This window comes from Eretmochelys imbricata, chromosome 2 (assembly GCF_965152235.1).
Source record: "Eretmochelys imbricata isolate rEreImb1 chromosome 2, rEreImb1.hap1, whole genome shotgun sequence".
Taxonomy (NCBI): Eukaryota; Metazoa; Chordata; order Testudines; family Cheloniidae; genus Eretmochelys; species Eretmochelys imbricata.
The window spans coordinates 143,854,668-143,869,499 of NC_135573.1; the positions used below are offsets into that span (position 1 = coordinate 143,854,668).

Below are 14,832 nucleotides of genomic sequence, written 5' to 3' on the forward strand. Positions count from 1 at the left end.
CCCTGCTCTCTCCCAGCCTGGAGAGACTCTGGGCCTCTGGCTCACAGCTTTTTTATACAGGCCTGCTGGGGCCTGGCCCAGCTGCAGCTGCTTCCCCAATCCGCCATCCCTAGCCACAGCCCTCTCCAGGGCTGCTTTTAACCCCTTCTATTTTAGGAGCAGGATAAACACCACGCTTCACACAGCTACACTCTATTTAACTATAGGAACATGTGTGCAAACATCCATTGATCAGAATTTTCTCTATCTTTTATCATCCAAAACTCTGAAGTCCTTACCTGGCCAGTGCTGTCCTGAAACTGTACATCTATATATTCTGATGGCAGAGCAGGAATATTAAGAGCAGACTGTGAAAGAGGAGGGACTGATCGATCAAGTGAAGCTTCAGTATCTTGAATAGACACTACAGAATGAACATTAGCTGGATTTTGGGATAAAGCATCAGTAGCCTTCACTTCTAAATCTTCTAGCTTCAAATGCTGTATTTCTGAGTCTAAGCTGCATATTCCTGACATGCTTGGGACTACAGTCATTGCAGAGACACCATTAGACACAGCCCTGAGATTGCTGCTCATGTCTTCTTTTATGTTCCATGACGTAAACTCTCTTCTGAGGGCAAGCCAAAGCCCATCAATCCATGGCTCAACCACTATTTCCAAACTGAAACAAACAAGGCAAAGTGGAGGTAAAGAATGACTTACTTCACTTTTAATTCTCACGGATAACCAAAAGAACAAAAAAGGCTTGATGACACTTCTCATTTTCTATTACCTGTACACAAACAGCTGCCATTAAAAGGACTTCCTTTACTAAAAATTCACGTTTGCATTTGACATGACATTTTTTTTCAGATTTAGGGGAAAAAAAGCACTCTTTCTGCCAACTATACAACCTTTATCCTCTTATGATGAAGCTCATTATAAGGAGTTAAAAAAGGAGTAACTGGAAAACACATGACTTTCAGCTGTTTATTGTAAGCTACAGACATAACTAATAAAGTTCCATTTTTTAAAAACACAAAAATAAGTCTTATGGTTGTGGCAATGTTTTATTCTGTCCAGCACCTTCATATGCCTAACCAATATAAACAGCATTTCAAAATAGCTTTAAGCCAAGGCTCTGGTCTCCAATTGATGGAAAGTGAAACCAGGAAAACAAGAACAAAACTATTTTCTCACAGTAAAAATCTGTATCTCCAAAGAAAAGGAGACACTGAGATTAGTGGGCCATTTTACAGAGGAGAAACAAAAATAATTCAGGGAGTACTCAAACTAATCCTGCTACTATGGGGGCGGGGGGCGGAGGCGGAGGAAGAGAGACAAAAACAAACTGCACAGAAGACTCCACCTGTTGCGAGACAAAAACTGGTATGCTCAGATGGGTAAATCTCCTTTGTATGAAGCTGAGGTCGCAGTTTTGTTTGAATCCAGTCTCCATATACTAGCTAGAGGTCACATTACCCACTGTTTCAACTACAGAGATATTGTAGAACTGTGGTTGTTTTGTATTTATAAGACTGAATTTTCTTTGGTTAAACCTAAAAACTAGAAATAAAACCTTGTACCCATAATATAGGTAAAAAACGGCCAAGCATGTCACCGTTTATGAAAAGGTCTTCAGATGCAGTTTTCAGAAGTGCTGAGCCCTCACAGCTTCTACTGGAGTTATGGATACTTAGCACTTCTCAGTAAACAGGCCCATTCAAATCCACTGAAGATAAGTATGATTATTCTAGCTCATACTGGGTTCAATCCAGTCAGGTGCTTAGCATCGTCAAATACTACTGGCTTCACTGAGTATTCAGCAACTGGCAGGATTCATCTTTAAATCCCGTGTTTATTGGAAGAAAATAAAAAGCAATTAAACTAATTCTGCTCATACCCTACGCAATCATCCGCCAGTCCAGTCTCATAGAAATGCTGTGCACCGAGTTCCTGGAGTCGTTTGTCTACTACCTTCCCACCATTGCAGAAGAACATGTATTCAGAATCTCCCAGACCTGAAAAATCCACGTAAAGAGGGTTTATATCTACCAAATAAATAAATATAAAGTTTACAGTGAAAAATCAAGATATTGTCTCACAAACAGGAAAGTTGGTATGTATATGAAAAGTAGATGTATTTAAGTCCTAAATTAACAAAACACGTGTGAACTGAAAATTGAATAGCTGATTACATTATTAAGGTATAGTTGACAAATGGTTCCTCTTCATTTACCTGCCCACTGCCAAGTTCAAAATGTTGTTTCTGTTGCAACAGCTGTAGGCACTAAAAATACCTCAAGCAACATCTTCCTGCCATGTTTTAGGTGTTTATTATCAAAAACTGTTGTCTAACAAAACACCTAAACTAAAAACAAATTGTAGGTTGTAAATTCACATGAATACCCAAGAAATAAACTTATTTCAGCTAGAGCTAAGATTATTAATATATGTCACTAATTTAAGGGAGGAAAACATATTAAACATACTAGAGAGAAAAAGAAAAAGAGAAACATTGGAAATGCAGGAAAATTTAAGTAAAGGTAAATTTTAAAACCAGAGAGGTATATGGAAATACATGAATCAGATAATTTCCCCCACTGTCTTGCTCAGGAACCACCAGAGATACTGAGTAAAAAATATCCAAGCATAACTCTTAGGTCCTTAAACCTCAATCGCCTTAGTAAAGATCCTGATCCAGCACAGGGTCAGAGAGAATATCTGCTCTTAACTACACTCTGATTAGGGGTCTCACTGCCTTCTCAATGGCTGGAGAGGGCATAGTAAAAGATGCACATAGCATAACAAAGGGTATCTTTCCCCACTATTCACAAAGAATCATAAAATTGTATGACTGGAAGGCACCTTGAGAGGTCATCTAGTCTAGTCCCTTACACTCACAGCAGGACTAAGTATTATCTTGACCATCCCTGACAAGTGTTTGTCTAACCTGCTCTTAAGAATCTCCAGTGATTGAAATTCCACAATCTCCCTAGGCAATTCATTCCAGTGCTTAACTGCCCTGACAGTTAGGAAGCTTTTCCTAATGTCCAACTCAAACCACCCTTGCTGCAACTTAAGCCCCAGTGCTTCTTATCCTATCCTCAGAGGTTAAAGAGAACAATTTTTCTCCCTCCTCCTTGTAACAACCTTTTATGTACTTGAAAACTTATGTCCCCTCCCAGTAGGTATACTGTTAGTTTAAAGATGGCATTACACACAGAGCTAGCAAACATGAAATCAGTTACAAAAAATCAATGCTCTGTTTCACGTTCTCAATCATCCATCTGCAATAAGTAATAAATACAGTATCTTCTCCAGAATTAATAGGACCATGGCTGTATACTTCTTATACACCTCAGAAAACTCATAACTAAAAATAAACTTCAGAATACACATGACCAAGTTTTTTAGCCTGATAGTCTAAATGCAGGTTGAACAGTCAGCAGCACTCTGGTAGTGGAATTAAAGCTTTTCAGATGAACTTTTGCATTTCCAGAACTGTCTGGGTTTTGGTTTTATACCTCAATATTATTTGATTTTTCCCCATTAACTTACTGACAAGTGTTAATTTTAACTGTAGCTTAATTAACAAACGCCATTTGATGTTTCTCACTATTGTTGAAATATATGTCATGGCACAAGCATTAAGAATTTTCAGAAAAAAAAAAACCACTGACATTTTTACACTTTCACATCTCCAAACTTACATAGTCAATTTATTATAAATTTGGTAATACAAATATTTTCCAAACCCACACCTTGTATCTCAATTTGTAGTCTCAAATTACTTCTCACCCCCAAAAAGAAAAGGAGTACTCGTGGTACCTTGAGACTAACAAATTTATTTGAAAGCTTATGCGCAAATAAATTTGTTAGTCTCTAAGGTGCCACAAGTACTCCTATTCTTTTTGCGGATACAGACTAACACAGCTGCTACTCTGAAACTTCTCACCCCCAGGATGCCCAATGTATATTAAATTGATGAATCACATTTTAATTCTGAATCACATTCATGAAAAATCCCTCATATACTGCTCCACAATTATTACACATAAAATCAGCTAACAATATAGGAATAAAAGCTGTATTATAAGAGATTTGGTCCTGTCTCATAGCACTCTCTTTTGGATGGACCCTGGCTTGCTCTTGTTGAGCCACCACTCTCCCTGGGGGAATTCTGCCTGGAATTGCCTCACCAAGTCTAGGAAAGTTAGTTTCCAGCAGGATCAGTTGTTATGGTTCCTTTTCTTTTAGTTCAAGTCTACTTGACAAACAAGATCAAAACTTCTCAGTCTCCCTTCTGTCCATTTCTGTTTCAGGGAACAGTTCTTCCCAGCAGTAGCTTCAGTCTCTGTCAGGTATTGCAGCTCCTCCTCTCCATTTCCTGCTCTTCCTTTTATGAGAATCAGCCAATTAAGCTGCAGATCTTTTACCAGGCACAGCCAGCAGTGCTAGTCAGCCACCCTCTGGCTTCTGACCTCAATCAAATGGTATCCCTTATACCTTCAAAGGTATGAATAGGCTTATTTACCATTTTAAAATGATTTAAAAGATACCACACTACAGTGGGGACAATATAGTGATAAATTAATTTCTGATGGAAAAGGTGACACAGGAAATACTGTATTACCTAACAATCCATAACGTAGATGTGCAAAATGATCAGGTAGCAGGGTCCTGTTTTTAATTTCCTTAACAAACTTGCAAGCTGTGTCTGGAGGGTCTCCAGTACCAGTAGTGGAAATAACAATAACAAGAGGGTCCTTTTCTGTTGCCAGATTATACTACAAAAAGAGTGGAAAAAAAGCAAATTAAAAAGTATAACCCAATACACATTTATAGTCAAGTCAAAGAGTTGATCCTGGCAGTGTTGTCTTTTACAATTGAATGGTCTCTTACTTTCCCCTCATCCCACATTTTTATGCTCTCTCTTCTCTTTTCTTCCTTATTTGCATGAGACCATAGTAAGCCTTCTAAATAATGTAGAGTTTATTTGGTGGATGCAACATTCTCTCACTTTGTATTACTTTTTTTTGCTTGTAACCTCTTGTTTATTAACCTATTCTAATACGTGAAACAGTCTGTATAGAAGAAGAAAAGAAAAAAAGACTATCAGATCGCATGAACTCATGTCAGAAGTCTGAACTGCTTGGTCATCTCTTAACTCTATGATGTATGTATAATTAACCTAAAGAATGCCAGTGGTGTTACACAATAGACCAGTGTTCATTTCTTTTTTGTACAAGACGTAAACAGCACTGTCTTGCAGTATGGTTTAAAAAAAAAAAAACTGCACTCAGTAACATTACCCCTCTCATCCTCTTTCATAAGATTTTTGTAAAGTGTGAAAGCAATACAGGGGTATCCATACTAATCCTGTGAAATAATGGCATCTGCACATTTAGGGTCAAATTTTCAACACGGCTTTAATCTCACACCTTATCATTTGTATGGCCAATCAATTAAGGGCAAAATTCTGAGCACATAATTACTTGCATATCCAGACTTACATGTGGTGTTCTGAGAATGTGGCCCTTTACAGTATCTGCCACCTATCATTTGGAAAACGCATCTTTTGCATATCTCCTTTTTAAGTGATTGTTAAGTGTTATATGTTGCTTTCACAAGAACTATTTAACCAACTCTTTCATTTATTTACATGCATTTGAAATTCTCATGTGAAAACAATTCCACTTGTTTGATGAGTCAAGTTGTCCATAGCAAGAAAAAAGTGGTTGCAGCTGCACTGTGAGCTTAGTGGCAAAAGCATATCAACTGTCAGTTTGATTAATCAGACATCTACACCCTCTAAAGTATCCCTGCAGGGTAAGTTTGGAATCACATGAACAGACAGCAGTTCACGTGAAAAAGACATTTTTAATTTAAACACGTTCCAAGTGCTTTTATTTAAACAAAATGCTTACATTTAAATATTAAGGTTATGACAAGTTATAAATAACAGGTACGACACAGATGTACAGTATCTAGCTTAGGCTACTAGTTCCTAATTTAAGTATCTATAGTACAGACAATAGGAGGTCTTATCATAAAGGCAGTATTAGGTCTTAATTTAGAACTTAAGATTTTGTGTGACTTTTTTCATACCCATAATAATGTAAATTGCTAGGTCTTCCACCTCTTTCTCAAGGCACACAAAAACATCACTTGCACAGACCCAGTACCATTATATAATTCTAAAAATTTCTGAGTTACGAATGAAGGCAAGAAAACAAGATCTGTCAGGACATTTTATTTTGCAACTTTTCAAATAACTTGTTTTAGCTGTTTCCAATATAAATTGTAAAACTAAAATGTGAAATGTATTTCGGTACAGCTGCTGTTTTACACCCAAACTCAACCCCTCAGACAAAGCCAGCTCTAATGTTTATAATATAGCTGTGCAGGAATAAACCCACAATTAGGACAATGCATCATCTTTTTCTTTGTATATATCAGAATCAAAATAATGATGCTTAAAAAGAGTCTTCCACCAATCCACAGGCAAGGCTGGCAATGCTGGCATTCAGTCACATACAGCTCTACAGAACCACAAACCCTTGGGACACGCTCTGAGTAAGAGGGCTAGCATACCATACAGAAGAGTCAAGACCCTTCCATACATGTATGTGCATGAGACTTCAGCAATTATGGCATAAATCGCTCTCCTTTATTGCTTTCGGAACTATCCCTGTAGCAGGCCCATTCGAGTAACTAAGAGTATGTCTATACCGCAAAAAAGCACTGCAACAGCAAGTCTCAGAACCTGGGTCTACGGACTCAGGCTCACGCTACAGCACTACAAATAGCCATGCAGATGTATTGGCTCAGGCTAGAGCTCAGGCTCCGAACCCCGAACCCCACCCTCCTAGCAAAGACTTCATAACCCGAGCTCCAGCCTGAGTTGGAATGTCTATGCAGCTATTTTATTGCCGTAGTGTGATCCCCACAAGCCTGAACATGTAGACCTTGGCACTGAGCGTTGTTTTTTTGTTGTTTTTTTTCCAGTGCAGACATACCATAAAAGCATCAAAGATGCCCTGGCAGCTTAGCTGTTGTTGATAGGTCATGGGCCACCCTCCAGCTGAGGTCACTCCTGAGTGACCAGTGCTAGGTCAAGACCTTCTCTCCCTGCACTCTCAGATGCTGGCTTCTGTGCTACCCTCTAAGTGCAAAGTCAGGAGGTAAAAAAGAGAAGAGGTGGCATGGGGCCTGCTCCATCCATGTCTTAATGTGTGAGCATGCGCATGCACAGCTTCATGGAAGTGCTTATAGGAGATATTGGAAAATTGTTATGCCCCTTTCCCTATTGGCAAAATTAGTCTAACTCAGCCAGCCGTTAGTCCCTGACCTGACACAAGCACAACCACACAAGATGTGCAGATTGTAGAATTTTTCCCCCTCAGGCCTCCCATGTCGGACTTCACTCAAGGCCCCACAAAACCTAGGCGTAGCCCTGGTATATTTTTCCCTGATTTGTCCCAGCCAAATAGAAGGCCTCTCCATTCAGGTACAGCTGCTCCCTGGACAAGGAGTGAGGGAACCTGTAATTGAAGAGATCTGCAAAGCTATACAAATTGTCTTCTTCTCTTACCAAAATAAATAATAAACTTTAATCAAAAAATTCTCACATCTGCGCAACATTTCATCTCAGCAGTAAATCACAGCTCAGTGCCAACTTTCCATGTCTGACAAAATAGACTTGTTCCAGTAGCAGGCCACCTCCAGCCAAACAGGCCTGGAGATGCCTCCACAGCAGTCTGTAGAGTGTGTGGAAGGAAGAGACAACTGCTCTGAAGTAGATTGGAGGCTCCCTCACCTTTTGGGCTTGCTTTATGTACTCTCCATAAGAATTGTTAATGTGTATAAAATACACAAGATGTGCTACTGTAAGTAATATTACACAATAAGTGCTCTTTCAGAAGTGTAAGCTCTGCTGACAAACAAGTAGTACTTCCCATAAAGATGGCCTGAGAACAGTAAATAGTTTACCTTTTTGTTCTCTGTTGCTCCTTTGATTACATGAAAATATCACCCAACCCTGATCTCCAGAATAGGTTTTGTTTTCTGCTTACCTATTTCCACAGGAATATCAGGAATGTCAAGTTTTATCTTTTCTGTTCTTGTTGGAGGACCCAGATGTGTGGATTTGGTCCTTTCACAACCTTTAACAGAGGGTGTGGGATTCCTGAGTTCTTAAAAACACATTGGTTTAGAACTCCCTTTACTAGATAGGTGTAACAAAACAAACCCCCCAAAGAATTTTAATTATTCTGAATCAAAATCACAACCCCACTCTATCAGGTCTTTACTTCCTGGATCACGCGGATATCATGTGTCATCCTTAGCAACTGTAAATTCACTTATGTAAACAAAGCTAGACTGGATAACTTCAGTGGGGATTCTACATATCACAGAGATAAACCTGCATGGATCTGACTGCCATATTGGGATCTACGTATATATAGAACCCACCCAGCCTGTTCTTTGGGCATTGTCATAATACAAACAATAAATAAAACTAAAAAAAATGTTGTGCTTTTTTTTTTTTTTAAATGATATTGCCTCCCATCCACTAAGTACTGAATTAATTCCAGCAACTCATTTCTGCATGTCCAAGAATCATTTCAACAGGCCACTTTAATGCTAGTGTAGACACACACAGAGAAGAATATTCATATACTCATTTACTACTCTAAGCAAACCATTAACCATAAAAAGGATACATTTGCTACAAGGCTGGTGGAAGCCTCAGTTAGTACTGATCCAAACCACTGACATGGATGTTATGAAAATATAAATGTACGTGATATACTCTCTTCTCTATGTGTGCACATAGCTTCCATTACTGTTAATGGCTACTATAGGAGCACACAGAGGGAAATACATTTCTTAAAAGTCTATTTTCCAAACCAGCATAGAGTATCTCACCTTGTCAGACTCACTTATACAGTGAATATCAGCTTCAAATCCATGTGCATCTGCCTGCGTGCATATTTCCTCAGCTATGGCTTTTGCCTGTCCCTTCTGTGTTGCATAAAGCAGCAAAAACCTCCTCTTTATTTCACAGCACATTTTTAACTACACTGCAGAAAGGAAAAGGAAAGGCAGGTTTACTTCATACAAAGAAATCGAAGCCTGATCATTTATAGAAAAATAGATACCTGGTTTCTACATTAAAAATGCAGACCAAGGGGCCTAGACTAGAGAGAGTCCCATGCAGGTTGACCCCTATATGCCTACACAAAGATCCTTGCAGGATTGAGGCTTGAAGGACCAGTTGGTGACAGCAACACACCATATTAATGTGGGTTTTCATTGACTTTACTTGGAAACAAAGCAACAGAGCAATGATTCTCACAAAACTGAATGCTGCTATTTGTCACATGATCCCTTATTTCCCACAGAAAACTGGTGTATATTCTGACATATTTTTGTAGTTTGCATAAGAGGAATGGGTGGACACTTGGTGAAGCCAACAGCGTAAACATACAAACAAGTGCATTTTGTTACTTATTTTTAAAAAAATTAAGCTTTCCCAATGCAAGTAATTTCTGCTCTAGCCAGTGTAGGCCAAATTCTAAAGCCCTTATACACAGATCAAAGAGCTACTGAAGTCAACAGGTGTTTTCCAGGAATAATGACTTCATCGTTTGGCTCTGTACTTTATTATTATTATTCTTTACTCCATGAGTCAAAAACTAAGTATTTCTAATCTAATAACAGCATAAATATCAGTATGTTTTTCCTTCGAATGAGAATATATATTAAAGAAATCAAAGCAATCCCTCATATGAAATGTGATTCCCTCCCCCAAATATACATTAGGTTTTGGGTTCTGGTTTTTTTGTTTTGTTTTTTTACAACCCACAGCATATATTTATGTTTTCTCCTTTAATAACAAAAAAGGAAGTTATTTTACACGAACTACTCTCTCAAGATTTTCTTTTATGTGCATGTCAAAATTTTAAAACACCTTTAGACAAGAGAAGGAAGATTACTGGAACTGGCAAGAAAAAATGACAACTGGCTTGTACCTTCTATATATATTGTAAATTAATCCTTTGTACATTAATCTTCTGTGTCACCATTTTGTTGCTGCTGTGAAACTCCAGTAAAAAAAATCTCATGACTATAGTTACTGTGCTAACTGAACATGTATTAAAGTAAATGTTCTCTTTGAAAGAGTTTTTTCATGTGCTCAAATCTGATTTCTCATCATTCTTGCATCTTCCCCCTGCACACCCACATGATCAATTACAGCAGACTCAATTTATGATTCACATGCTTTGATATAGTGGAGCCTGTGACAAAATGACAACTGCATTTTCCTCTCTTCCCCCTGGGAAACAGGATCTACACCAAGCACAGTCTGAGTACAAAGGAAAAGCACTGCATGTCTGGTGCTCTATTGATAAGACAGGACATTGCTCTCCATAGCTTTATTGCAGGTAATGCATGAGAGTAATCCTTTACTGCTTTAAGTAGTCCTATAAATTAGAGTGGCTGAACTAAGACATATCTGTTAGTGGTACAGTGCAAGTACCATGCCTCAATTCCCTTAAATGATGGGAAAAGTAACTACACAGAAAAAATAAATCTTTCATTGCATTTTGGTGTATTAAAATACTCCATTTTACATAAAATTTAATATTAATAATTATGAAGACCTCTTCAAAAAAAATCTGTCTGAATTTGCAATCTGTGAGAAATAAGTTTTACACACAAAACAAAGGTACAAATTTACCTTTTTTCCTATTCAACAGGAATTACATAGCGTATATCACGTGTGGAAGTATAACATTGTATAAGGGGACATGCTGGATACATTGTACATGAGAGGGCATGCCAAAACATGTTACAAAGTATCTGAGGGAGCACAGGTAGGGACAAAAAGAAAAGGAGTCCTTGTGGCACCTTAGAGACTAACCAATTTATTTTGTTATTATTATTATTAATTGGTTAGTCTCTAAGGTGCCACAAGGACTCCTTTTCTTTTTGCGAATACAGACTAACACGGCTGTTACTCTGAAACCTGTCACGTAGGGACAGTTAGCTTTTGAATGGAGAAGCAATTAAGATAGAGTTAGCACGTCTAAGAAGCAGGCATCAGAATGGAAGGTGTGAAGGGCAATTAGTTAAGTTAACTGGAAGCTGTTAAAGGAGATTGTTAAGGGTGGCAGGTAATTGAAGATACGTGACTAGTCTCAGGGATCTCGAAGGGTGGTGACTAAAATCTTTTTCTTTTGTCTGTAACTTCTCTGTAACTTGTTCTCCAAAAAACTGTATAAATTAAAAGACAAGCCCCACTCGGGGGGCTCACTTCTAAATGTATTAGCAGAGCAGCTTTGCTAATAAAACAGAGTGGTCTGATAAATTGTGAGTCTGAGTCAAACTTTGACAATTTGGAGGTTCCACCGAGATGGCAAGCGGCTTCACTGAGGCTGTGTGATCCCTGACTGCCTTGCAGGACGATCATGGCAGCCGGCGCCTGGACGCTTAGTCCAAGTGATCCTCCATGAGACAAAGGTACACAGCAGCAGCGCAGTCTACGCCATTGAACTTGTTGGTTCCCACTCTGTTTGGGTAGGGGTCTTTGGATCCAGCTTCTGGAATCAGACATCTCAGGTAATTATTATTTTTGTGCTTTAACCGGTTTGAGGACTGTCTTGTCTTTGTGTCTATCCGTCTTCCCCGTGGTGTGTGTGTGAATCTGGGAGCCATCCCTGTCCGGAGACTGGCTGACCCTGGGGTCCCCGTCCCCACGGTCTGAATAAGTGGAATCTGCACAGCTGCAGCCGCACCATGCCTTGGGTATAATCCCTGGTGTGAAAGCAAGGGCAGTTGAGGCAGTAGCCTGTGGGCTCCTTTCTGTGTGTTGCACCGGGTACCGCTCTGCTGAGCCCGAATTTCCTTCTTGTGTGAATGCTGTGTGAAGTCCTCCTGGATGGATAATCAGAAGTCTAAGGTAGAACAGTTCCCTAAGGGAACTCCAGCTTATTTTATGTATTTTAGGAGGGGTCCGGACTCTTGTAGGTTTCTTGAAAAATGGTCCAAATTACAGTGGCCACTGTTAGGTTTTTGGGACAAGGATCGAGTGGACGCTTTAAAAAGCAAACTCGTCCTCCCAAAAACCAAATTGGAGAGAGGAGAAGTAGACTGCTTTATGCAGTGGTGGGAAGAGGCAAATCGTAGACGGACTGAGTCAAAACTCACCTCTCTTAAAAATTGTATCAAAAAACTAACAGTTCAATTGGATGCAGTCTCTCCCACCGCTAGTCCGAGCGCCCCCCTTTGCCCAGTCCTGTGCAATGATCCGGATCAAACCCGACCCCCACTTCTTTTCCAGTGGTTCCTAACCCTGCTACAATACTAGCGTCTATTCCTCCAAATGCAACCCACTTTACTGTTGTAGATTTGTACTCTGCTTTCTTCTCTGTCCCAGTTCACTCTGAATCCCAGTATCTCTTTGTCTTCTCCTACAAGGGTCAGCAATATACATGGACTACCCTTCCCCAGGGGTATACAGAGAGTCCATCCTATTTTTCTCAAGCCCTAGCCAGGGATCTCGCTGATCTGGTTTTCCCATCAGGATCCACACTGATCCAATATGTGGACGACTTACTCCTGTGCTCCCCCTCTCTGTCTGCCTCAGAAACTGATTCACTAACACTTCTCACAGCTTTAACAAACAAGGGTCATAAGGCTTCTCGCACAAAACTGCAGCTCTGCCAAACCTCTGTCAAATACCTAGGCTTCCTTCTCTCCCAGGGCTCCCGTACACTCTCTCCAGCCCGGGTACAAGCCATCCTTAGCTTTCCCCAACCTTGCTCTCCATGCCAGGTCAGAAAATTCTTAGGCTTGACAGGGTTCTGTAGGCAATGGATTCCCCAATATGCTTCTCTGGCTAAACCACTCCAAGAACTCACTCGATCCTCTGTACCTAACCCCATGCCATGGCCACTCGAAGCAAATGCTGCTTTCATCTCCCTTAAGCAGAATTTAGCCTCTGCCCCTGCCTTAGGGTTACCTAACTATGACAAGCCTTTTACCCTTTTCTGTCACGAACAATCTGCTTGTGCCCTCGGGGTTCTTACTCAGCAACACGGTGACAGAAATCGCCCAGTGGCTTATTTTTCTGCAACCTTGGACCCTGTAGCCCAGGGTTTACCTCCTTGCCTATGTAGCTGCTGCAGCGCGCCTGGTCGAGATGTCTGAGTCCCTTGTCCTCCGCTCTCCTCTCACTCTCATGGTTCCCCATTCTGTGGAAACTCTCCTTCTGCAACGCAACATTGCTCACCTCTCCTCTGCTCGCCTCACTAGGTATGAACTTTTGCTGCTTTCAGCCTCACATATCACTATTAAGCGCTGCTCCCAGCTAAACCCTGCTACCCTCCTTCCTTTACCTAGTGATGGTGAACCCCATGACTGCCTTGCAACTGTCTCCGCTATCACTGTCCTGCGCCCCGACCTTTCAGATGTACCTCTCCCTAACTCTGACCTGGTATTATTCACTGATGGGTCCTGTTATAGAAATGACCAAGGCCACCTTCTTGCAGGGTACGCTGTGGTCTCTCTCTCTGAGACCACAGAAGCTGCGCCCTTACCCTCTGTGACCTCTGCCCAGGTGGCTGAACTGATTGCTCTAACCCGTGCCTGCTTTCTAGCCGAGGGGCTCTCTGCCACTATTTTTACTAATTCTCGGTATGCCTTTGGGGTTGTGCATGACTTTGGCACCCTCTGGCAGGCTCGAGGTTTTCTTACCTCTACTGGTACCCCTATCAAGAATGGCCCCTACATTGCCGCCCTCCTGTATGCAGTTTTACTACCGTCTGCCTTGGCAATTGTTAAGTGTACTGGCCACTCAGCGGTAGACACCGAGGTGGCAAAAGGTAATGCACTTGCTGATGCTGCTGCAAAACATGCCGCCACTATAAAACCTTCACCAGAAGCGTTTCTTGGTCCCCTCTCTGTCTCTGTAATGCCACCATCCCTGTCTCATCTCGCTCAGCTCCAGGACTCTGCCCCAGAAACAGAGAAAGACTCCTGGAGTGCTTTGGGTTGCTCTTTGCATTCTGATTCCCTTTGGCGATCGCCCACCGGTACCTTTGTAGCCCCCCCTCACTCTACCTGTCTCTAGCTGCCCTGCTACATGGTGTTTCGCATGTCAGCAAGGAGGGGATGGTCTCTGCTATGAGTAAGGCGGGGTGGTGGGCTCCCCATTTCAGCTCCTTTGCAACCCGCCACTGTGCCACTTGTGTTACTTGTCAAAGCCACAATGTAGGCAAATCTGTAAAAGTAACACAAGGGTTCCGGGGTTTGCCTCAAGCACCTTTCCTACACTGGCAACTTGATTTTGTACAAATGCCAAAGTGTCAGAAATATGAATTCATTTTAGTTATAATATGTCTGTTTTCAGGTTGGATTGAAGCCTTTCCCTGTCGCAAAGCTGATTCATTGTCCGTTGCAAAATGTCTGTTAAACCACATTATCCCTACCAAGGGAATTCCTGCCACTTTGTCCAGTGACCGGGGAACACATTTTACTGGAAAAATTGTTCAACATCTAAACCAGGTATTACATGTCACCCACCTGTTGCACTGCCCTTACCATCCACAGAGTGCAGGGGCAGTTGAAAGGCGAAATGGTGTGCTTAAAAATAAGCTGGCAAAAATCTGTAGTTCCACAGGGTTAAACTGGCCAGCTGCTTTACCACTGGCCCTTATGGAAATTCGGTCATCCCCATCCCAGAGACACAAATTGAGTCCATTTGAAATCATCATGGGATGCCCTATGCGAACAATGGCTACTATTACCCCAGCCCCAGACCTAAACCTAACTCACAGCACGC

At 41.0% G+C, this 14,832-nt stretch overlaps 1 protein-coding gene across 4 annotated transcripts in view; it reads right to left on the reverse strand.

Annotated features, from left to right (window-relative positions):
• The window catches only part of MTRR (5-methyltetrahydrofolate-homocysteine methyltransferase reductase), a 123,280-nt gene that overhangs the window by 100,620 nt on the left and 7,828 nt on the right, over positions 1 to 14,832 (reverse strand). For 3 of the 4 annotated variants that reach the window (XR_013345233.1, XM_077810804.1, XM_077810805.1), the window contains exons 2-5: positions 8,913 to 9,067; positions 4,615 to 4,768; positions 1,882 to 1,999; positions 279 to 660 (exon numbers count right to left, since the gene is read on the reverse strand). Coding sequence is in view for 3 of the 4 variants with exons in the window: in XM_077810804.1 (XP_077666930.1) it covers positions 279 to 660; positions 1,882 to 1,999; positions 4,615 to 4,768; positions 8,913 to 9,056 (798 nt within the window). In the remaining variant the exon portion in view is untranslated. The remainder of the gene's footprint in view (positions 1 to 278; positions 661 to 1,881; positions 2,000 to 4,614; positions 4,769 to 8,912; positions 9,068 to 14,832) is intronic. The other variant, XM_077810806.1, reaches the window with a different exon arrangement.